Here is a 21,187-nt window from a genome sequence, read left to right as displayed (position 1 = left end):
CGAGTCACCCAAATAGTGAACCCGGTAGCAATACGCTTGGACCTGCCACACAACCTACGGAGACTCCACCCGGTGTTCCACAGCAGCCTCCTGAAACCGGCAACCACCTCTCGATGGCACCCAAGCACGCCACAGCCCTCACCGGTGATGATCGACGGGCAACACCACTTCAAGATAAGGGACATACTCGACTCCCGCAAGCAACAAGGAACTCTACACTATCTGGTCAGGTGGAAACACTTCCCCCACCCGGAATGGGTGGCGGCGCACAACGTTAACGCGCCTGACCTGACCAGAGCATTTCACCGGGCATACCCCGACAAGCCACAACCAAGGTCAGCAAGCCGTCCCCTGCAAAACCCCCCCCCGCAGGCCCCCCCCCCGCCTCCCGTGCCCCAAGGGAAAGGGCCCCCCCAAGCCCGCGACTTGGGTGGACCTCCCCCCCCCCCGGGACTCACTCCCCCCACCCCGGGCCCACGAGGCGGTGACAAGCGTTCGCCAGCACCCTCCCCCCGCCCCCCGGCCGCGGGGGAGTGGCAAGCAAGTCAACAGGGCAACCTGGGGGCAACGCCCAGGAGCTATAACAAAGGCGACGCACTTTAAATAAAAAAAAGAAGGGCCCTACCTGGAGCTGATAAGCACCCGACCAGCCACGCCTCTCTCCTCGCCGAACTGAGCCAAACAAACAGGGTGTGGCTGGAGCATGCGCACGCCAGGACGTGACCCGGGCATGCGCACTATGGACACACCCTGGGAAGGCATGTGGTAGAGGGAGGAGCAAAGGGAGGGGCGACAACTACTCCGGCGGGAATTTTGGAAAAAAAAAAAAAAGTGCCGTTTGACAGCTCCACCGGGAAAAAAAAAAAAAAAAAAACCAGAAAACCGGGGGGGAGCACTATTCGGACAGGGGGCAGTATGTCATGAGTGCCGTTGAGCTGAAGTCATCAGCGCAATGGCACACATGACAATAGCAAGGAAACAGGAGAAGGGGCTCAAGATAAGTAGCCATCAACTCACAACGACTAACGGCCAACAAACAATAACTAAACGGATCACGGAGCACACCCAAGCCATCAGCGCCAATACAACGGAGATCGCCCAGCTGACAGCAATCACCGGATGAATAGAAAACCCGATGATGGGCGATCCCGGAACGCCAGCGGGGCCTCACAACCCCTCACCCACCGGCAGGGCAACGTATTGGACAAAGGGGGGTGACGTGACCGCGAGTGAGGGGGCGCTGACCGGCGCGGGGTATTTAAACCCCGCACCGGCGCGCTCCTGTCACTCTCAGCTTTTTTCTTCCGACGCTGTAACTGCGCTGTGAATAAACCAGAGCCTGATCCATCGAACCAGTGTCTGAGCCTTATTCAGAGGCAGGCAGCGCATGACATAATGTCTTTTTCCTCTGGTCATGCTTGATTGCTTGTGATATCAGAAGACTTGACTTGTTTTAATTCTTCTTTTCCTCTGCGCCCCTTACTTGGGACAAAGAAAAGGGAACATTATAAATCTAAAGCATAAGCATGCTTAGTTGCCACTTTTAATTCAACATCACCTCGATCCATTCTCCATTTCCTCTAATACAGTTTCATGAAGCCTGGGTACTACACAGCCTCAGAAAATAGCTGGGCCTTTCTGACTCTTCATGAGGGCAGAGAAGTGGGTTTTTTTGTCTGTGATAGTTATATTATGTAGTAAGAAGCAAGGAAAAACAGAATTATAAGAAACCTAGGCAAAACAAGGGAAGATCAAATTGCAGGAAGTGATTTGGGAATTTGGGCCCATAGAAGAAATGCTGGTAGTTCTGTCCTGAAGAAATGCATCAAGGATATACTCATCAGGTGCAGCTCCTCCCAGTGATTTGCAAACTGCACTTAGATTCATCCCTTCTTGCGCTAACGCCAAGCTGAAAGATTAAGTAAACGAGGGAGAATGGAACTCATGTGCAAAGCTGTAATAACACATAAGATTAAAGACAGTGTTCATAACTAGGCATGGCCAAGAATTTGAGATCCCTAAAATTGCAATTCCCATGTTTGAAGCAAAGGTGGACACTGCAAACACCTTAAACTTAAACCTTAAGCCAAAAGATTTCCCATTATTGATAGCCCAGGGTCAGCATCTTAAAATGATAAAAATTTCAAAAATCAACTCACCATTAAAAAAAGAAAGAAGTATGAACCAGTTTTTTCCCCTCAACATATCAAATCTTCAAACAGTTCCTGTCAAGCTTTAGCAAAGGTCAGATTTTAATTGGATTTAGGATTCAGAAAAAGTACCTTTTCTACTTCAGGAAGTAGGATACTGCTGGATGGAACCATCTCATATTTTTAGGGATTCTCACCAGAATGAATCTTTTTATGGGCAGTAAAGTAACTGCTACTGCTGAAGCTCTTCCCACACTCTGTGCATCGATACGGTCTCTCCCCTGTATGAACACTTTTATGAGAAGTGAGCTGGCCGATCCACGTGAAGCTCTTTCCACATTCCAGGCATTTATATGGTTTCTCCCCTGAGTGGATCCTTTTATGGGAAGTAAGGTAACCTGTTCTTGCACAATTTAGGATCAGACTAAAGAGATTAGGGAAGACCCACAGATCAGCTAGATATGAGCTCACTAATATCCCTCAGGAATATGCAGTGGAGGTAAAGAATCGATTTAAGGGACTGGACTTAGTAGATAGGGTCCCGGAAGAACTCTGGACAGAAGTTCGCAACATTGTTCAGGAGGCGGCAACAAAATACATCCCAAAGAAAGAGAAAACCAAGAAGGCAAAGTGGCTGTCTGCTGAGACTCTAGAAGTAGCCCAAGAAAGAAGGAAAGCAAAAGGCAACAGTGATAGGGGGAGATATGCCCAATTAAATGCAAAATTCCAGAGGTTAGCCAGAAGAGATAAGGAATTATTTTTAAACAAGCAATGCGTGGAAGTGGAAGAAGACAATAGAATAGGAAGGACGAGAGACCTCTTCCAGAAAATTAGAAACATTGGAGGTAAATTCCAGGCAAAAATGGGTATGATCAAAAACAAAGATGGGAAGGACCTAACAGAAGAAGATCAAGAAAAGGTGGCAAGAATATACAGAAGACCTGTATAGGAAGGATAACAATATGGGGGATAGCTTTGACGGTGTGGTCAGTGAGCTAGAGTGTCACGAGTGCACTGCCATGGGGCAAAAGCATGGCAGTGCACACATGACAAAAGAAAGCCCAAGCACAGATAAGAAAAGAAGAAGTAGTTAAGTAAAACAAAAGAAACAATAGCCAGGAAATACCTTAGCAGGGCCGAGCCGGCACCCGACCATTAACACCTTATCCCAACAATGAACAGGGCAGGAATGAGCAGAGCACAGTTAAGACATGCGCAGTAGCAACTACCCAAATAAGGAAACCCGGAAGGGGGCGGGGCAAGAGTGGGGAGGGAGGAACAGTGGCGGGAACAAAGCAATATATTTGAAACTGTAAACACACCACGTTACTCTCAGCTTTCTCCTGGACGGCAGCTATCCAAATAAACCCTGAACCTGCGTTCCCTAAACCAGCGTCTGCGTGTTATTTGCGGTAAGACGATCCTGAAATAAAGCCGAGAGTCATCTCCAAACCCACTAGCCTCTACCAAAATTTTTTTTTGCGAAGGAACAAGCTAGCGATGGCGACACCGATGTGGTCCCTGACAGCAATGGCACAATGCCACAACGAAGAAGACTCCATACAACTGGGGGACCTAGAAGTAGTCCTAGACGAGCCGGACACGCCGGAATAGGACAACGCCTCCGAACCCTGACCAGAGTCACCCCGCGGAGCAGAACAACTCCACTCCGTCGGAACATCAGCAAAAGTACTAACCAAACGACAGACAGAGCAGCAGGCAGCAGAAGCGCAAAGAGACTGGTGCCAAGGAATCGAGACCTGAATACAGTCAATCGAGGTCACGATACAATCCATGGCACAGGCACTCCAAGACATCGTGACAACCGTAGCGGCAGAAAGACCGAGGGGCCCCAACAGCAACTCACCCCAACAACCGCCGACCCCGAGGAATGGAGACCGGGCACAAAACTTCGTAGCTGACCAGCGTGCAAACCCGCTGCCTGCGCCTACCCCGGACCAAGCGCACCCGAGCAACAACCCCAGAGGCGTCGTCGTGAAGGACTTCGGGGTGAAGTTTGACGGTGAGCCGGCAAATCTATCATTCTTTCTAGCAAACGTGAGAGACTATGTATTACAACAGGGCCACCACTTCACCTCGGAAAGAGCAACAGTCTCGGCCATGGCCACCAAACTAAGAGGCAGGGCCGCAGACTGGTATGTGCAAATGCTGGACTCCAGAGACCCTGCCCTAGCTAGCTGCGATGCCTTCCTAACCACACTGAGAGAGTACTTCGAGGACCCGCTAGCCAAAGACAAGGCCAAAATCGCACTCACGGGACTCAAACAGGGACAGAAGTCCGTAGCGGAATACGCACTGCAATTCAAAGTACTAGCCGGTAAGGTCCCGGAATGGGGAGAGGCTACACTGACTGACTTATTCAAACGGGGCCTCAACCGTGACATACTGCAGTGGGCGGTGTATAGGAACAACCCGGACTTGCTAAACGAGTGGATACGGCTAGCTGGGAAAACCGAGAATGCCAAGGACGTCTTCTGCATGGCAACCCGCAGCGACGAGATGGCCGCCCGTGACAGAAGACCAGCACCTCCATCGAGAACGACCTGGGATGATGAACGGCAACGGGGGCTGACACGAGGGCTATGCCTCAAATGCGGCAAAGAGGGCCACAGAGCGGCGGAATGCAGCGAGCCTCGGACGAGGAACCAACCGCCCAAAGCGACGCCGAAACCGATCCCCAGACCCCAACCCCGGCCGTGAACACTCGCCGGGAAAGTCGCCGCCACAACGGGGACGGAGGACTTCTACCGGGAGGAAGACGACCCCAACTCACCAACGCGGCCGGCGGGAAACGACTTCCACCTGTTCTGAACGGCGCAGAGGGACAGGTGGCAGGAGAGACGCGCAGAGCTACCAAAGTGAGTAAATACGCCCCGATCCTCAGGATCAGCATTGAACTGACTTTCCAGGGCCAAACCGTCGCAACAGGGGCCATCATAGACTCTGGTTGCTCTAGAATCTAATCCACCCCTCCATAGCCGCTGCCTTGAAGTCACCTTGCATCCCCCTTCCAGAACCACTGGAATTCCAGCAACTAGACGGTTCCACAGCGGGAGGGGGACCGGCAACCCTGGGAACGGGGGTAGTCACCCTTCGGCTGGGGACACACCGGGAAGCCATACAATTTGTGGTCGCCCCAGTAAGTCGGCCCATGGTCGTCTTGGGCATCACATGGCTAACCCGCAACAACCCCCGCATCGATTGGAAGGCCCGATCGATCAAATTCACCGATGGGACCTACCAAGTGCCGACCGACATCAAGGACTCTGCTGTGTTAGTGGGGAGGGGAGAGATCGCTCAAAATCCCGGAGAGGACTCCCCACTAGAAGGGTTGCCGGCACAATATGCCGACCTGGCAGACGTATTTGGGGAGGAAGAAGCCGACGAACTACCCCCCCCACAGGAAAACCGACTGTCGCATCGAATTCCTTCCCGATGTCCACCTCCCAAGGCCAAAAACGTATGCGATGTCACAACGAGAAATGGCGGCTTTACGAGAATTCATTGATAAAAACCTCGCGCGGGGCTTCATCGAACCGGCAAGCTCCCCGGTCGGTGCGCCCGTACTCTTCTGCGAAAAGAAAGATGGGACGTTACGATTATGTACTGATTACCGTAATTTGAATGCTGTGTCTATCTGTAACAAATACGCAACGCCGCTAGCAAAGCAATTATTGTCACACTTGTGCACGGGGAAGGTTTTCTCTAAATTGGATGTGAGGGAGGCATACTACCGGGTATGAACCAGGGTGGGCGGCGAATGGAAAACGGCCTTCAATTGCCCTTTGGGCTCCTTCCAATACAAAGTACTACCATTCGGCCTAGCGGGAGCCCCGGGAGTCTTTATGCAACTTATCAATGAAGTATTACACGAGTTTTTGTTTAAAGGCGTACTGGTATACTTTGACAACATCTTAATCTATTCAGACAATGAAAGGGATCATGTGGAACTCGTACGATGAGTACTCGCTAAACTCAGGGAAGCCAAACTGTACATTAAACTCTCGATGTGCGAGTTCCACAAATCTAGCATAGACTATCTAGGTTACAGAATCTCTGTACAGGGGGTGGAAATGGACCCGGGCAAGGTACAGGCTGTCCTCGAATGGGAAAGGCCCCGAAAGCGCAGACAACTACAATCCTTCTTAGGATTCGCTAACCACTACTGAAATTTCATACCAGGGTTCTCCGAAATTGCACTACCACTCACGGACCTGCTACGCACGCGAGGTACGGGGGAGACCCGCAGAGTGAAAAACCCGGGGGCAGTGCTTAAGTGGACCCCTGAGTGCCAGGCAGCATTCGACCAATTGAAAACCCTATTCACCTCCGAACCCATTCTAGCCCACCCAGACCCTGAAAAGCAATTTGTAGTACAAGTAGATGCCTCCGACTTCTCCATCGGAGCCATCCTACTCCAAAGGGACGCCACTGGAACCCTTAAACCCTGCGCATATTTGTCAAAAAAATTCTCCGAAATGGAGCGGCATTGGCACGTTTGGGAGAAGGAGGCTTTCGCCATGAAAATGGCCTTAGACCATTGGTGCCATTTCCTGGAGGGGGCTACCCACCCCTTTGAGGTATGGACAGACCATAGGAATTTGGAAGCCCTTCGGGCGCATCGACGCCTAAACCCTAAACAAATCCGCTGGGCACAATTCTTCAGCCGGTTCAATTTCGCATTGAAATACATCCCGGGGAAGAAGAACTTCCTAGCAGACGCCCTCTCTCGACTTCCCCAGGATGATGAACCTGCCCCCGAGGTCATGGGAACGGTCTTTTCCGCATCACAACTGGGCCTGACGGCGACCACCAGAAGCCACGCCGTGACTCGGACCAACCCTCATGACGCACGAACACCGGCAGAGCCACCCAACCCGGGCAGTAGGCGTGCACGAGAACTGGGGGGAATTCAGGCAGAATTCCACATAGTTAAAGCAATGGTGTTCCCCGTAGTAACATATGGCTGCGAGAGCTGGACCATAAGGAAGGCTGAGCGAAGGAAGATCGATGCTTTTGAACTGTGGTGTTGGAGGAAAATTCTGAGAGTGCCTTGGACTGCCAGAAGATCAAACCAGTCCATCCTCCAGGAAATCAAGCCAGACTGCTCACTTGAGGGAATGATATTAAAGGCAAAACTGAAATACTTTGGCCACATCATGAGAAGACAGGACACCCTGGAGAAGATGCTGATGCTGGGGAGAGTGGAGGGCAAAAGGAAGAGGGGCCGACCAAGGGCAAGGTGGATGGATGATATTCTAGAGGTGACAGACCCGTCCCTGGGGGAGCTGGGGGTGTTGACGACCGACAGGAAGCTCTGGCGTGGGCTGGTCCATGAAGTCACGAAGAGTCGGAAGCGACTGAATGAATAAACAACAAAATGCCAGTTTAAAGATTTCTACCAATCGAAGCGAAAGATTTCTACCTGGCAAAATCTATTTAAATCGATTTTAAAATCTGATATGCTTTAATTTCTCTTCACTGCTTTGAAATACTTTAAAAATGATAATTATTCCACTCGATTAATTAAGCTGTTTTGAGCATTCCAGCACAATGGAAAATCTTCTAAATTAAGGAAAAGGTGGCTCCAATTTTAACAATCGCTGTTTGTGCACATTGAGGAGCAGTAGTATTATACGTTCAACTCCAGATTAAAACAGGAGGTCTCCAAATGTTCCCTGCATTGTCTCTCTGTTTCTTGGCCTCCCTGAACTTGAGCTTCGGAAGCTCTTTCAGCTCCACCAGAAAAAGATGGTCCTATGAATAGCAACGGTGCCCTCCTATTCTCTATATGGGAACAAAAATGTTGTGAGTAGATTTTTAAAAGCATAAAGCATGCAATAGGTAGACACGTTATAAACAAAATCACCCAGAGAAGAACAGATAGCAGGAATTACTTTAGGAAACTTCTCACCATTTGGAAGGACCTTCCCTTGCCTGGTAAGGTATCTGCCTGGGACATCCCTCTGAAAATGAGTTTCTGTGACCAACCTGATGAATTCCTCCTTCCCTCAGGATGCTCGATGATGGGCTCCAGGAAGGGCCTCTGGACCGGATGTGCCAGGAAAAGCAAAGGAAGAAATCAAGGAGCATCTACTCTGCTGTAAATAGCACTGTGCCCCAAGCCCACTGGTGAGGATGGAGGAACTGCCTCTCCGAAAGGAACAAGGAAACCATTTGCCAAGGAAGTTAATCCAGGGGTTCTCAACCTTTTTTTGTTCAGGGGCCACCTGTGAGCCTCTTTTACCCCTGTGACCAGCCTCAGAGTTCCTGTTAGCTGGAAAAAAAGGACCTTCCCATCTCACTGCTTATCTGGCCCTCCCAGACATGGACCCCTGGAGGACCACACGGCCCACACTGAGTTAACCATCTCCTCTCATTATCAATCCCAGAAAACTGTTACAGACATTCATTAGTTCAGAGGTATTATTATATTAAACTCCTCTTTAGGGCTGCCAAGATTAAATTCTCACACCTGCAAATCTTCCTGCTCCTCCTCTGCCTGGCTCAGCAGGAAGCCTTCAGCGAGGGCTACCGCCTGGGAGGTGGTCTCTGCTCCACAGTCCCAAATCCAGCTCTTCATCTCCGGTGGCAGGACGGCCAGGAACCGCTCCAGGAGCAGCAGGTCCACCATCTGCGCCTTTGTGTGTCTTTCTGGCTGCAGCCATTGATGGCAACGGTGGTGAAGGCGGCTGCAAATCTCTCGGGGCCCCTTGGCCCCCTGGTAGAGGGCGTTCCTGAACTCCCAGCATAGTATTTCCGAACTGATGGCTTCATCCTCTGGGAACTTCTGCCCAACTTTTGCCCAGTTCTCCCCACAGCTCCCGGAATGAGGCGCCAGAGGGCTTTTTCCAGCTTCTGCACCTGCTGAGCATTGTCCGTCCATCTTCTCTCTATTCTCTAATCCAGCTCTAAATGAGGCCAATGAATTTCCAGATCTTCACCAGTCTTTTCATTCACGGTACCTGAACTGCAAGAAGAGGTCCTGGACAAGTCTCCCAAGGCCGTTCAGCCTTTGTGTCAGGGTCAGCCTCGCAACTCAATAAGACACAGACTCACTTAATGGGTATTAAGGATTTCTGGTTTATTGGAAGGATGGCTAACAGAACAAAAAACGGAAACGGGGGTGTGGGTGTGGAGGTGCCCCTTTTATACCCTCTCGTAGTGCCCTGGGCTCCCCCACCCTGATTTGTCCCGATCCCCTCTTGATGGGACCCTTGATGGCTGTTTGGGCGTTTTCCCGGTGTCCTCCTTTGTCTCCAGCATCGGTTGAGTCCTCCAGGGCACCAGGTGCGGCTTATCTTCGTTCCTCCGGCTTCCTTCTATTCAGCCGTCTATGGGTCCATGGGTGTGGGTGCTTTTGGGTGCTTGAGTTAATCCCTAGTTTGATTACCTCCTTCCTCTAATCCCTAATGATCATGATCTCCGTTGTGAGGCTTTTGTGCCTTGCAACGAGGTCATGACATGCTGCCCCCCAAAGATGTTCTTATGGTGCTGGTTTCTCTGGATATGCCTCGTGGAACTGTCTTACTAGTTGTCTTGCCATGACATGTTGTGCCTGAACCCACTCTGGGTGTGAGAAATGTTTCCATTTCACGAGGTATTGTAGCGTACCTCTTTGCCTTCTTGAGTCCAGTATTTCTTTTACTTCAAAATGTTGTTGGTTGTCTATCATTATGGGTGGGGGTGGAGGTTCTTCCGTATGCCATTTGGATGTCCTTGTCGCCTTCAGTAGTGCACAGTGAAATACCAGGTGGACCCGTCTCAAGTTGTAGGGCAGTTCCAATTTGAAAGTCATGGGGTTGATTACTTGTGTGATTTTAAAGGGTCCGATGAATTTCGGTGCCAGTTTCTTCGAGGGTTGTGAGGTCTTAATGAACTTAGTGGAGAGGTAGACCCTATCTCCCACTTTGTAGTTCGGTGCCTCTGCCCTGTGGTTGTCCGCATATTTTTTGTACGTGGTTTGTGCATCTGCTAGGGCCATTTGGATGATTGGCCAGGTTGTTGCCAGCTGTGCCGCCCAGTCGTCCGGTGAGCAGGGCGGGGTTTCAGGTTGCGGCAATTCTGGTATCGGTACAAAGTTCCTTCCGTAGACTACCTTAAATGGGGTGTGGCCAGTGCTCTGGTGTACTGCGTTATTATAGGCCACCTCTGCAAAAGGTAGTAAGTCTACCCAGTTGTCCGGTTGGTAGTTTATGAACGCTCTCAGGAACTGTTCCAGGGTTGAGTTTAGGATCTCTGTAGATCCGTCCGTGTGTGGATGCCATGCAGTGGACAGTGCTTGCTTGGTTCCAATTAGTTTTAAAAATTCCCGCCAAAACTTTGACGTGAACTGTGTGCCTCTGTCGGTCACCAACCTGTAGGGGGCACCGTGAATCCTGTATATGTGTGTCAGGAACAAACATGCCAGTTGTTGTGCGGAGGGGATGGTTGCGCACGGGATGAAGTGTGCCTGTTTCGAGAAATAGTCTTTTACCACCCATATCACAGTTTTCCTTTGGCTGGGTGGGAGGTCCACAATGAAATCCATGGAGATTTCTTCCCATGGGCGGGAGGGGCTGGCTACCGGCTGTAGCAGCCCGTGGGGTTTCCCTCCTTTCCGTTTGGTGGTGGCACATATGGGGCAGTTGGCCACGTAGTCTTTTACGTCCTTTCTGAGGTTTGGCCACCAAAATTGCCTCCTCGTTAGGTGGAGGGTTTTTACACACGCAGTCTCTTTCTCTGGAAACAAAGACAGCAAATAACTGATATTGATGTCTGCTTCACGATTGGTGGGATTTTAAGTGAAACAGCTGGCATAACAGGTTTCTTTAAGGACGATTTCGCTCAGGCTCCCTTGGTCTCCTTTCCCACACGTTCATTTTAACCGAAACACATTCCTTTAGAATTTGTTTTTAAAGGTACTGACAGGGGATAAGGGAGATAGCCAAGATCGACCGAGCCCTTTAAAAACAGCCTCCAGCAACCTTTCGAATGTAAGCCACTTTATTTTCCAGGATCTCATCCTCTCCCTCCAAAGTAGAGAAGAATTGCTGAAATTAAGAAGATCAACCAGAATCCACTTATTTTCCACTTCTTTACCTGACTAACCAGCATGCGTTAAACATGAATAGATGGGATGTTGGACTGATTTTGGATGAAATGCCCAATTAAAAGGACAAAACATGGGAGAAAAGGCTGTGGGGATGCATAATTTTTGGCTTCTTCCTTTGAGTGGATTAAAACAAAGAAACACACAAACAACAACAAAACTGCAATAGATTGGAAAGGTTAACTTGGAAGGTTATTGCCAATGAAATAGCCACAGAAGGCTGAAGGCAGAGAACATTCAATGACCTTCTTCAGAACGAAGTTAATGAGGGAGCTTTCTACTGAGCCTCTCACTAAATCAGCAACTAATACCAATAATCAATTAATTAATTAACCCTGGCCTTTACCCAGATAATGGTGACAAACCTCCTTTGACTCCAAGCCAAGCCTCAGGAATTATGCCACAAAGGAGCTGTTATAATCGACCAGCCATAGCGATGGAAATCACCACCACATTTAAGATGAGCGTTTGTCCAATTACCCTAAACATAAATGACTGTTTATGGGTTGGGTTGGGTTGGGTTGGCGTTCCGACCAGCATCACCTTCCCCCGCTAAGTAAAACCTAATCATTGGCTTTGCCCCTCAATCACATAAATCCCCACTTAATGTTGACAGAGCTTCTCACCAAGGGTTTTGCTCACCGAGAAGCGGTTGTCAGTAAAATGCAAGGAAGTTGACAAGGGGGCATGTAGCTGGAAGAATGATGGGGATCCATGCAATAAAGGGTGCAGATGGTAAGACTGCTTTAAATCAGACTTATTCAAGCCCCCGCGAGGAATATATATGGGGGCTGGAGGCAGTAAAGAGCGGAAGCTAAATCACTGAGAATGTTGCAGGCTTTATATTCATATGACTTAGGGATTGTGAAATCAAGCTACTTGGGAAAGACAAAATGCAAGGCTTATGTTTGCCAGCCACCCTGTGCACTTTGCCATCTGTGAAATGGGTAGAAGAATGGCCTGCAGAGAAGAGGTGTCTGCTGTGCAGTTCAGTGCCTGGAAACTTACCAAACACTTCAAAGATTTAGAAAAATATTTAGTTTAGTTTTTTTTAAGATAATCCCATCTTCCACCATAAAGGTGGCCTATATCCTTGCAACAGCCCTCAGATACCTAGGATAAGATTTGTTCAAGGACACGCAGTGAATCTTAGCATCTCCCAAATACAAGGCTCTGTTTTGTTAAGCTCATCTTTCCTAGTGATAAATCCTGTCTAACATTTTAGATATATAATCATGTTTATGATGATCCCAATTATTCATTTGCATACAGAATGAACCTACAGGTACAGTGAACCAAGTTGGACAGGATTTGACTCTGAGTCTTTCTGCATTCCAGCACTTTTTTCCAAATTTCTCTAATCTTGCGTCTTCCACATTTGCTGAACTACTACTTCATCGTTTCCCAAACAACACGCTCTTCATGCTGCTGGGGGTGATGTGTGGTGTAGTCCAATACATCTGGAGGCCCCAGGTTGGAGACGGTTGTACTGTTTCATAGACATGGCTTTTTTATTTCTTTAGAGGGTTATATCCTGCCTTCTCTCCAGGGGTCTGTCTTATTTTATCTTCACAAGAATACCCCTGTGATTAGACTGAAAGAGAATTACTGGCCTGAAGTCAGCCTCCATGTTTCCATGGTTGAGAGGACAATCGTGACCCTGTGTCTCCCATCACAGTTGCTCTTCAAACTTAATTCCCCAAGTGGGATAGGGCGGTCACCTTTCCATCAGAAGGGAGGCTCCTGTGGCCTTCTAAACGTTGCCAAGCTATGACTCCTAACAACCTCAAACAGTTTGGCCGATGGCAAAGGGCGCCTGGGGGTATAGCCCAGCAATGTCGGCAAGGCTCCAGGTTCTTCAGACCTTCTTTGTATGATTTCTGTTTCTTTGTCTGGGTAACCCATCCCTACGTTTGGCTCTTTCTAGATGGCACTTCGCCTTGCTTTCTGTGGTATCTTGTGCTGGCAGGTTCCTTTTCATATGCAGAGAGTATGTCTCATTGAGCAGGTCTGTCATTTAGCAGGGGAAGCCCTTCCAGCCACTCCAGCTCCAGCCGGGTCCCCCTTATGCTCCTTATTAGCGGCAGCAGCTGCATTGCCTTGCCTTGAATCCACTGCCTTGGCTGGCAGAGTGGACTGGCTTCCCCTTTCTAGGCTGAATCAGAGGGAAAGACGACTGAAGAAGGACATCGCTGGTGGCTTGTCTCCCCTTCTTCTGCCTGCTGGATTTTGAATGTCATTTACAATGCCGATACTTCTGCATTATTTTGAGCGGCTGTTTCCTAAAACTCTTCCCACTAGGGGAGGGAATATCTTGGACTTTGGGAATCTTTAGCAGCACATCCATTGCAGATAGAGGATATCCAGGCCACATTGTCAATTGCTGGTTTCTGAAGGACAATGGAAATTGTGCAGAGGATCAGCAACTAGGATAGGATCTGAAAGGAAGGCTTGTTTGGGGGGGGGGGAACTTCTACAGCTCCATGGTAAGAGAAAATCTTTAGTTACTGAGTGAGTTTAAAGTGAAACAATTACAGGGTTTTTCAGGATTGAGTTTGGACAATGTGATAACTATATTGTCCTACTTATGAAGTGGTAGCTTTCAGGGCCTGATCTGACGCTTCAAGTCATTTTGTATTGATTTGATATTTCTTGTTGCATTGATATTTCATATAAGGACTTTTGAATACTTATTTAACAGATAGCATCAAAGCAATGGCTCTGAAGGGAAGGGAAGGGGAGGGGAGGGGAGGGAAGGCTCCCTCTCAAGAAAATTGTAGGCCTCTTCTCTACATTTTCTCAACATAGACAAAAGAAGAGATAGCTACAGCTATGGAGGAGGCCTGGGAATTGAAAACCTGATCAGGAAAGCTGCCCCTTGAGACTCATTTAAAATGGCCCCAGGAATGACCTATCGCTCTGTTTCATAGACGTGTTACACCCGGAGAGGATCGTTCTCCTTTATGACTATAATATTCATTCAGTTTTGTCCTTTTCCTTTTATTTTAAACAAAGTGAGTTTTGAGGACTATAAAAGGTTTTACCCACTTCGTTGAATCTGTGGACTGCAATTCCGACCTAGTTGCTTTTACTTTCCCGTGGGAACCCTTCTTGTTTCTATTTCCTGGATTGGTTACTTTGAGGAAAGGCAGCCGGGGAAGTCTTCAGTTTCAGTCTTAGTGGGCTTTACCTCCCTGAGTCACTAGAGAGCTACGGAGGAAATTAAAGCAAGTTTTACAGAGTTTTACCTCGAAGTCTCTCACGTTCTGGCCCTTGTCTCAGAACCGGTGGAATCCCCACTGTCTGAACAGTTGAGAGAAGCTGACAGGGTTGAAAATTATCCTAGGTACAAAGTGGCTTCACCGAAGAAGAAGATGAGAATTGGTGAGGTGGGCTCAGAAAACGAAGGGAAGGAAAGCGACTTGTGGAGATTTAAAGAAAAAAGAGTTCTGGCCTAGAAAGAGGGCTGTGATGCTGTTGCATCAAGACCACGAAAGAGAATTCGGCTTCAAGGGTGGAAGGTCTCACTGACTCCTTCTCCAGCTTTGCTCCAAGCCATGACTGCTGCTCTCACCCTCGCTTCCTCCTGTCCTCTTCTCTCTCTGATGCGCCCACCAGCAGCTGTCCCAGACCCAGGGCTTTTCACAGCCGCCCTGCCTTCCTTGCTCCAGGCTCAAAGGGGGAGGAGAGTGATCCCAGGTGCCCCCAATTTTAGGACAGTCCCTCCTTCCACAGCGGCGAGCATACCTGCTACTCCTTCCTCCTCCTCCTCCTGCTTTCCCCAGGACAGCAACCCTGTGAGGTGAGCTGGGCTGAGAGGGGGGGACTGGCCCAAGGTCGCCCAGCTGGCTTTCGTGCCCAAAAAATCCCTCAGAGCAAAGCTGTAACGGTTGCCTAATCCCAAATACTCAGTCTCACAAGCTCGGGCTTAAAGATAACTGATTTATTAAAGGAATAGTATGCAAATACAGAGAAAGCTGAGAATGAGCAAAAGCGCGCCAAATACAAACTTAAAAGCCTTGCCTGTAAGCAAGTTCCGCCCCATCCCTCGTCAGGACGCTCCCCCTCCCAGGTGCTAGGAGCCGTTAGAAGCGCCTGGGAAAGTAACCTTGAGCAGGAGCGCAAACCCAAACATACATTCCAAGCCCTCAAAACAACGGAGGGTGAAGGAATGGAAAAACCCCGGGTGAAGGAACACGGAACAGAAGAGGACATGTGAAACGTTACAATGTTAACAGCACATTGAAATGAGAACATGACATATTGCCCCTCCAAAAAAAAAAAAAACTATGGAGCAGGTTTGTCAGGGTAGGCAGAGTGGAATTGGGCTACGAGACGAGGGGAAAGCACGTCCGGAGCAGCAACCCATTCAGGATGAGGGAAATGTTTCCAGCGGACGAGGTATTGTAAAGTGGAGCGCTGGCGTCGGGAGTCGAGGATGGATGTCACCTCGAAGTGTTGCTGGTTGTCGATCATGAGTGGAGGTGGTGGAATGGGTTGTGGATGCCAGCGGTCCGACGACAGGCAGGGTTTGAGTAAACTACAATGGAAAACAGGATGTAAACGTTTAAGGTTGTGAGGCAAATCAAGTTTAAACGTAACAGGGTTGAGTTGAGCAATAATTGGAAAAGGTCCGACAAATTTAGGGCCAAGTTTCTTAGAGGGCTGTGGGGACTTGATAAACTTAGTGGATAAGTAGACTTTATCCCCGACAGCAAAGGATGGTTCTGGGGAATGCTTTGCATCGGCATGGCGTTTATAGGTAGCCTGGGCATGGAGGAGAGCCAGTTGAATATTAGACCATGAGTCTTTTAGAGAGTCCGCCCAGTCAGTGAGGGAGGCTGGTAGCGGTTGAGGATGAGGAAGTTCAGGAATAGGAACAAACTCACGTCCAAAAACTGTTTTAAAAGGAACTTGACCAGTGGTTTGATGAACAGCATTGTTGTAAGCGACCTCAGCAAATGGGAGTAAGTCGACCCAATTGTCCTGTTGGTAGTTAACAAAAGCCCTGAGGTACTGTTCCAGTGTGGAATTAACCGCCTCTGTAGATCCCTCCGTTTCCGGATGCCAGGCGGTGGAAAGTGACTGTTTTGTACCCAAAAGTTTTAAAAATGCCCGCCAGAATTGTGACGTAAATTGTGTGCCTCTGTCACTCACCAAACGGGCGGGGATACCGTGGAGGCGGTACACGTGGGTGAGGAAGAGGCGTGCCAGCTGTTGTGCGGTGGGGATAGACGCGCATGGGATAAAGTGGGCTTGTTTGGAGAAAAAGTCTTTGACCACCCAAATGACAGTTTTGCGTTGACTAGGGGGTAGATCAACGATAAAGTCCATGGAAATGTCCTGCCAAGGGACAGATGGGGTGGCAACGGGTTGAAGGAGACCTTGGGGTTTGCCTGGTTTGCGCTTTATCGCAGCACATACAGGGCACGCAGTCACATATGCCTTCAGGTCTTTGAGTAACGTTGGCCACCAGAATTGCCGGCGAACAAGGTGCAAAGTTTTTACGTAGCCAAAATGTCCAGCCAGCTTGTCATCGTGGCAGCGCTGGAGTATGGTTTTTCGCATAGCATCGGGTACATAAAGGCGATCGTTGCGCCAGGCAAGATCGTCGGTGAAAGTTAAAATGTGTCTATTGGTTTGCAACCAAGTATCTGTTTTAAGGTGGGAAAGCAACTGTTGTTGCAAATCGGAGGGAATTGACAAGTGCGGCGAGCGGCTGGAAGGCAGAGCGGCTGGAGGTTGCGTTGATTGCGCTCGGGTCTGGCTGCGAGTCACTGCTGCCAAACTTAATTGTTTGTCGGTCCAGACGGTGCCTTGGACCGTTGGCCCTGGGCCAGCATCTTGGGGTCTGCGGGAGAGTGCATCAGCTAAAAAGTTTTTCTTGCCTGGTATAAATTTAAGGGTGAAGTCGAAGCGGCTGAAAAACTCAGCCCAGCGTAGCTGTTTGGGACTGAGTTTTCGACTGGTGCTTAGAGCTTCAAGGTTTTTATGGTCGGTCCAGACTTCAAAAGGGCTTGAAGTGCCTTCCAATAGGTGTCGCCATGTTTCTAAAGCCGTTTTTACAGCAAAAGCCTCTTTTTCCCAAACGTGCCATCTTCTCTCCGTTTCAGTGAATTTGCGAGAGAGGTAGGCACAGGGTTTTAAGGCGCCAGATTGGTCAGATTGTAACAAAATTGCTCCTATGGAGAAATCAGAAGCATCGACTTGTACAACGAAGGGTTTAGAGGGGTTTGGATGCTGTAAAATTGGTTCTGTGGTAAAGATTTGTTTGAGCGCTTCGAACGCTTGCTGACAGGCAGGAGTCCATTTAAGGAGCGCGCCTGGGTTCTTTGAACGTCGCGTATCCCCCTGTCCTTTAGTTTTTAACAGTTCAGTAAGGGGGAGGGCAATTTCAGCAAAATTTTGGGCGAATGCCCGATAAAAATTAGAGAATCCAAGGGAACTTTGTAATTGTCTCCTGGTACGGGGAGGCTCCCATGCCACAATAGCCTCTACTTTTGCAGGGTCCATTTCAATGCCCTGAGCTGAAATTCGATAGCCTAGGTAATCAATTTGTGACTGATGAAATGCACATTTTGACAGTTTTGCGTACAACTCTGCTTTTTTCAATTTAGCCAGTACCTGACGCACCAAGTGGATATGTTCTGACATGGTTTCAGTATAAATCAATACATCATCCAAATATACCAGTACCCCCTTAAATAGGTGGTCATGCAAGACCTCATTGATTAGTTGCATAAAAACCCCAGGTGCTCCGGATAAACCAAATGGTAAGACTTTGTATTGGAAAGCCCCAAGAGGACAGTTAAATGCTGTTTTCCACTCATCCCCTTCCCTTATGCGAATACGAAAATAAGCTTCTCTCAAATCCAGTTTTGAGAAAATTTTGCCTCTGGCCAGATGTGATAACATATCTTTGATCAGGGGCAAAGGATATTTATTTAATATTGAGACCGCATTGAGCCCGCGGAAATCGGTACAAAGCCTTAATGACCCATCCTTTTTTGGCCTGAATAGGACAGGGGCTCCTACCGGGGAATTAGCCGGCTCAATGAAACCCCTAGCCAGGTTTTTGTCAATGAACTCCCTTAGCGTAGTGAGCTCTTTGGGAGACATGGGGTATATTTTTGGGTGAGGCAATTTTACGTTTGGTAAAAACTCAATGGCACAGTCCGTTTTTCGGTGGGGTGGCAAGCGATCCGCTTCCTTTTCCCCAAATACCTCAGCAAAATCCTGATACTGATTGGGTAGTCCCTCAAGAGGTTGAAGCGTTTGCACAGTAGTATACGCTACCCCTCCACCCTCCATGTCTTCCAGTAGGTCCTTTTCGGGTACTTTGTAAAATCCATCTGCAAAAGTCACAGTTCTATGCAGCCAGTTGATAAAAGGGTTCTGTTGCACAAACCAAGGCATCCCCAAGATTACCAGAGGACCCCCCACTGGAGCTACCACAAATGGCAGCTTTTCTTGGTGGGAGCCCATCTGCAAGGCGACCAGTCCCGTGGAATGATTGACTGCTTTCCCTCCCGCCATAGTTCCATCCAATTGGGTGAAAATCATAGGTCTTGGCAAAGGGAACGTGGGCAGTTCCAGAGCCGCTACGACATCAGGGTGCATAAGGGAACGGGAGCAACCCGAATCTAGCATGGCCCACACTTCCACAGTTTTGGTTTTTGAGCTCAGTTTAACTTTAACAGTCAGTGTGGGGAAATTTCCACTCACCGAATCGTGGTTACGCCCGGTTTCTTCCACCTGCCCTAGGGCGCCCTTCAGGGCAGGTGGTAGGCTTTTCCCGCCGGCTGCTCGAATTGCAACTCTTCTTCCTCTTCTCCGAAGGGTAGTTCTGGGGGGTCCAGTTCCGCGACGGCTGCTTTCAGTTTTCGCGGTGGAGCAGGAGCAGGCGACTTTACCGTAGGTTTCGTCTGTCGTTCCTCTGGACGGCGTCTCGGGCACGACGTGGCTCGATGCCCTTCTTTCCCACATCTGAGGCACTGACCCTTGGAGAACCGTCGCTCCCTCTCCTCTTCCCAGGTTTTTGGTTTGGGGCGGCTGGCAAGTCCAGATGTGCGCGCTCCTCTAGCAAGACGCGTTTGTCTAAGCTCTTTGGTATGGGCATAGGTTTGTAGGGCATTTTCTGCGCTGCCCGCCAACTGAATCCACCCATATAGCGTTTTGGGATCATCTCTTCCTAGTGCCCATCGAAGGATTTCGGGTTCTAGCCCCTGTTTGAACAATTCAATTATTGTTGGCTCAGACCAGTCTTCCACTTTTCCTGCCAAAGCTTTAAATTCCAACGCATATTTGGCAACTGAGAGGGACCCTTGGTAGAGTTTCCGCAGGTCATTTTTAGCTGTTTCTTGAGCTAGGGGGTCTTCGAAATGCTGTTTAAGTGCCCACAAAAAGTCATCGAAGTCCTCTAACTCAGTTGCCTCAGCCTGGCATAGTTGCACATACCAATCCGCTGCCCTTCCTCTCAGCTTGTTGGCAATGAAATTGATCTTGCCATGTTCTGACCGAAAGTTCCGACCCCAATCTTCTATATAATGCTTGGCATTAGTGATAAAGAAGGAGAGCGTTGTGGGATCCCCATCGAATTTCACTCCAAATGGTGGGAAGGTTCTCGCCGGCTCAGCTGGCTGTGGCGGTGCCGCGAATGTCAGCGTACGCCGAGCCCCCATGGGTGGTCGATCCCTAGGAGGTCTTGCCTCTCGCTCCCCCCCTTGACGGGCTGATCGAGTCTTGCTTCTCCCCCGGGTTGATAGGGTACTGTGCCTGGGGTACTGTGACGGCTCTTCCTCCCAATCCTCCGGGGTGGGCTCTGCCTCTCTGGGTAGATCCTTAAGGATTGTCACTATTAAATCCATTTTATCCTCTAATGCCCTCATACGGGCTGGAGTGACTGGCTCTTCCGGAGGTTGGTTGGTTACCACCACCCTCGGTGACAAGGGGACTTCGGGCTCCCAGGACAATTGTGGAGACCCCCTCCCCGGTGCTCTTTCCATAACAGTTCTATGTTCACTCCTGAGACTCTCCTGCATGGATATCAGCAGCTCGTCTAATTGGATATCTCGCAACTCCCGACGTGCTGCTCTTTGCGCTCTCGAGGTTAGCGCTGGCCGGATTCTGGCCGCCTCCCGTTCCTCCTCGCTTCCCTCACTTGCGCGAAGCTGAGGTTCTGTCATCGCTAGCGTTCCCTCTTATCCAACGATTGGATGGGGCTAGCGGAAAATGGATGAAATGATTCTCAGCTTTATGTAACGGTTGCCTAATCCCAAATACTCAGTCTCACAAGCTCGGGCTTAAAGATAACTGATTTATTAAAGGAATAGTATGCAAATACAGAGAAAGCTGAGAATGAGCAAAAGCGCGCCAAATACAAACTTAAAAGCCTTGCCTGTAAGCAAGTTCCGCCCCATCCCTCGTCAGGACGCTCCCCCTCCCAGGTGCTAGAAGCCGTTAGACGCGCCTGGGAAAGTAACCTTGAGCAGGAGCGCAAACCCAAACATACATTCCAAGCCCTCAAAACAACGGAGAGTGAAGGAATGGAAAAACCCCGGGTGAAGGAACACGGAACAGAAGAGGACATGTGAAACGTTACAATGTTAACAGCACATTGAAATGAGAACATGACAAAAGCCACCTTTCTTGGTTACGCACCTGATGGTGCATTGATGCACGAGGTCCCTGCTGCCTTGAGATCCAGAACGGTCCTGCAGCCGGGGCGGCTTTGGCGTTGTGGGAAGGCACCGCGTAGAATTCTGCCTTCTGCCTGGTGTGGGACTTGCATGCCAGGGCCTCGGTTCCAGCGTCCACATTCTGCCCTCTCCCCATCCCTCATGTTGGCACCGTAACCACCCTTCCGCCTTTCCCGCAGGACGCCTAACCCTTTCGTGCAATGGCAGCCTCCTTTACGCTCTCCGCT

At 49.4% G+C, this 21,187-nt stretch overlaps 2 protein-coding genes across 2 annotated transcripts in view; both read right to left on the bottom strand.

The window, feature by feature from the left end:
- The window catches only part of LOC134491913 (zinc finger protein 595-like), a 610,720-nt gene that overhangs the window by 155,208 nt on the left and 434,325 nt on the right, over window positions 1-21,187 (bottom strand). The window lies entirely within an intron of this gene.
- On the bottom strand, window positions 8,627-9,183 carry LOC134492020 (zinc finger and SCAN domain-containing protein 31-like). Its single transcript, XM_063296146.1, has one exon. It carries the CDS (start codon window positions 9,055-9,057, stop codon window positions 8,641-8,643), a length of 417 nt encoding a protein of 138 aa, XP_063152216.1. The 5' UTR covers window positions 9,058-9,183; the 3' UTR covers window positions 8,627-8,640.

This window comes from Candoia aspera, chromosome 2 (assembly GCF_035149785.1).
Source record: "Candoia aspera isolate rCanAsp1 chromosome 2, rCanAsp1.hap2, whole genome shotgun sequence".
In the NCBI taxonomy this organism is placed as follows: Eukaryota; Metazoa; Chordata; class Lepidosauria; order Squamata; family Boidae; genus Candoia; species Candoia aspera.
The sequence above is the reverse complement of the archived record's forward strand: the minus strand, read 5'-3'. Positions and strand labels throughout refer to the sequence as shown.

Excerpts from the sequence above, each read along its gene's own strand:
- LOC134492020 (XM_063296146.1), bottom strand. The coding sequence starts at position 9,057 with ATGGACGGACAATGCTCAGCAGGTGCAGAAGCTGGAAAAAGCCCTCTG.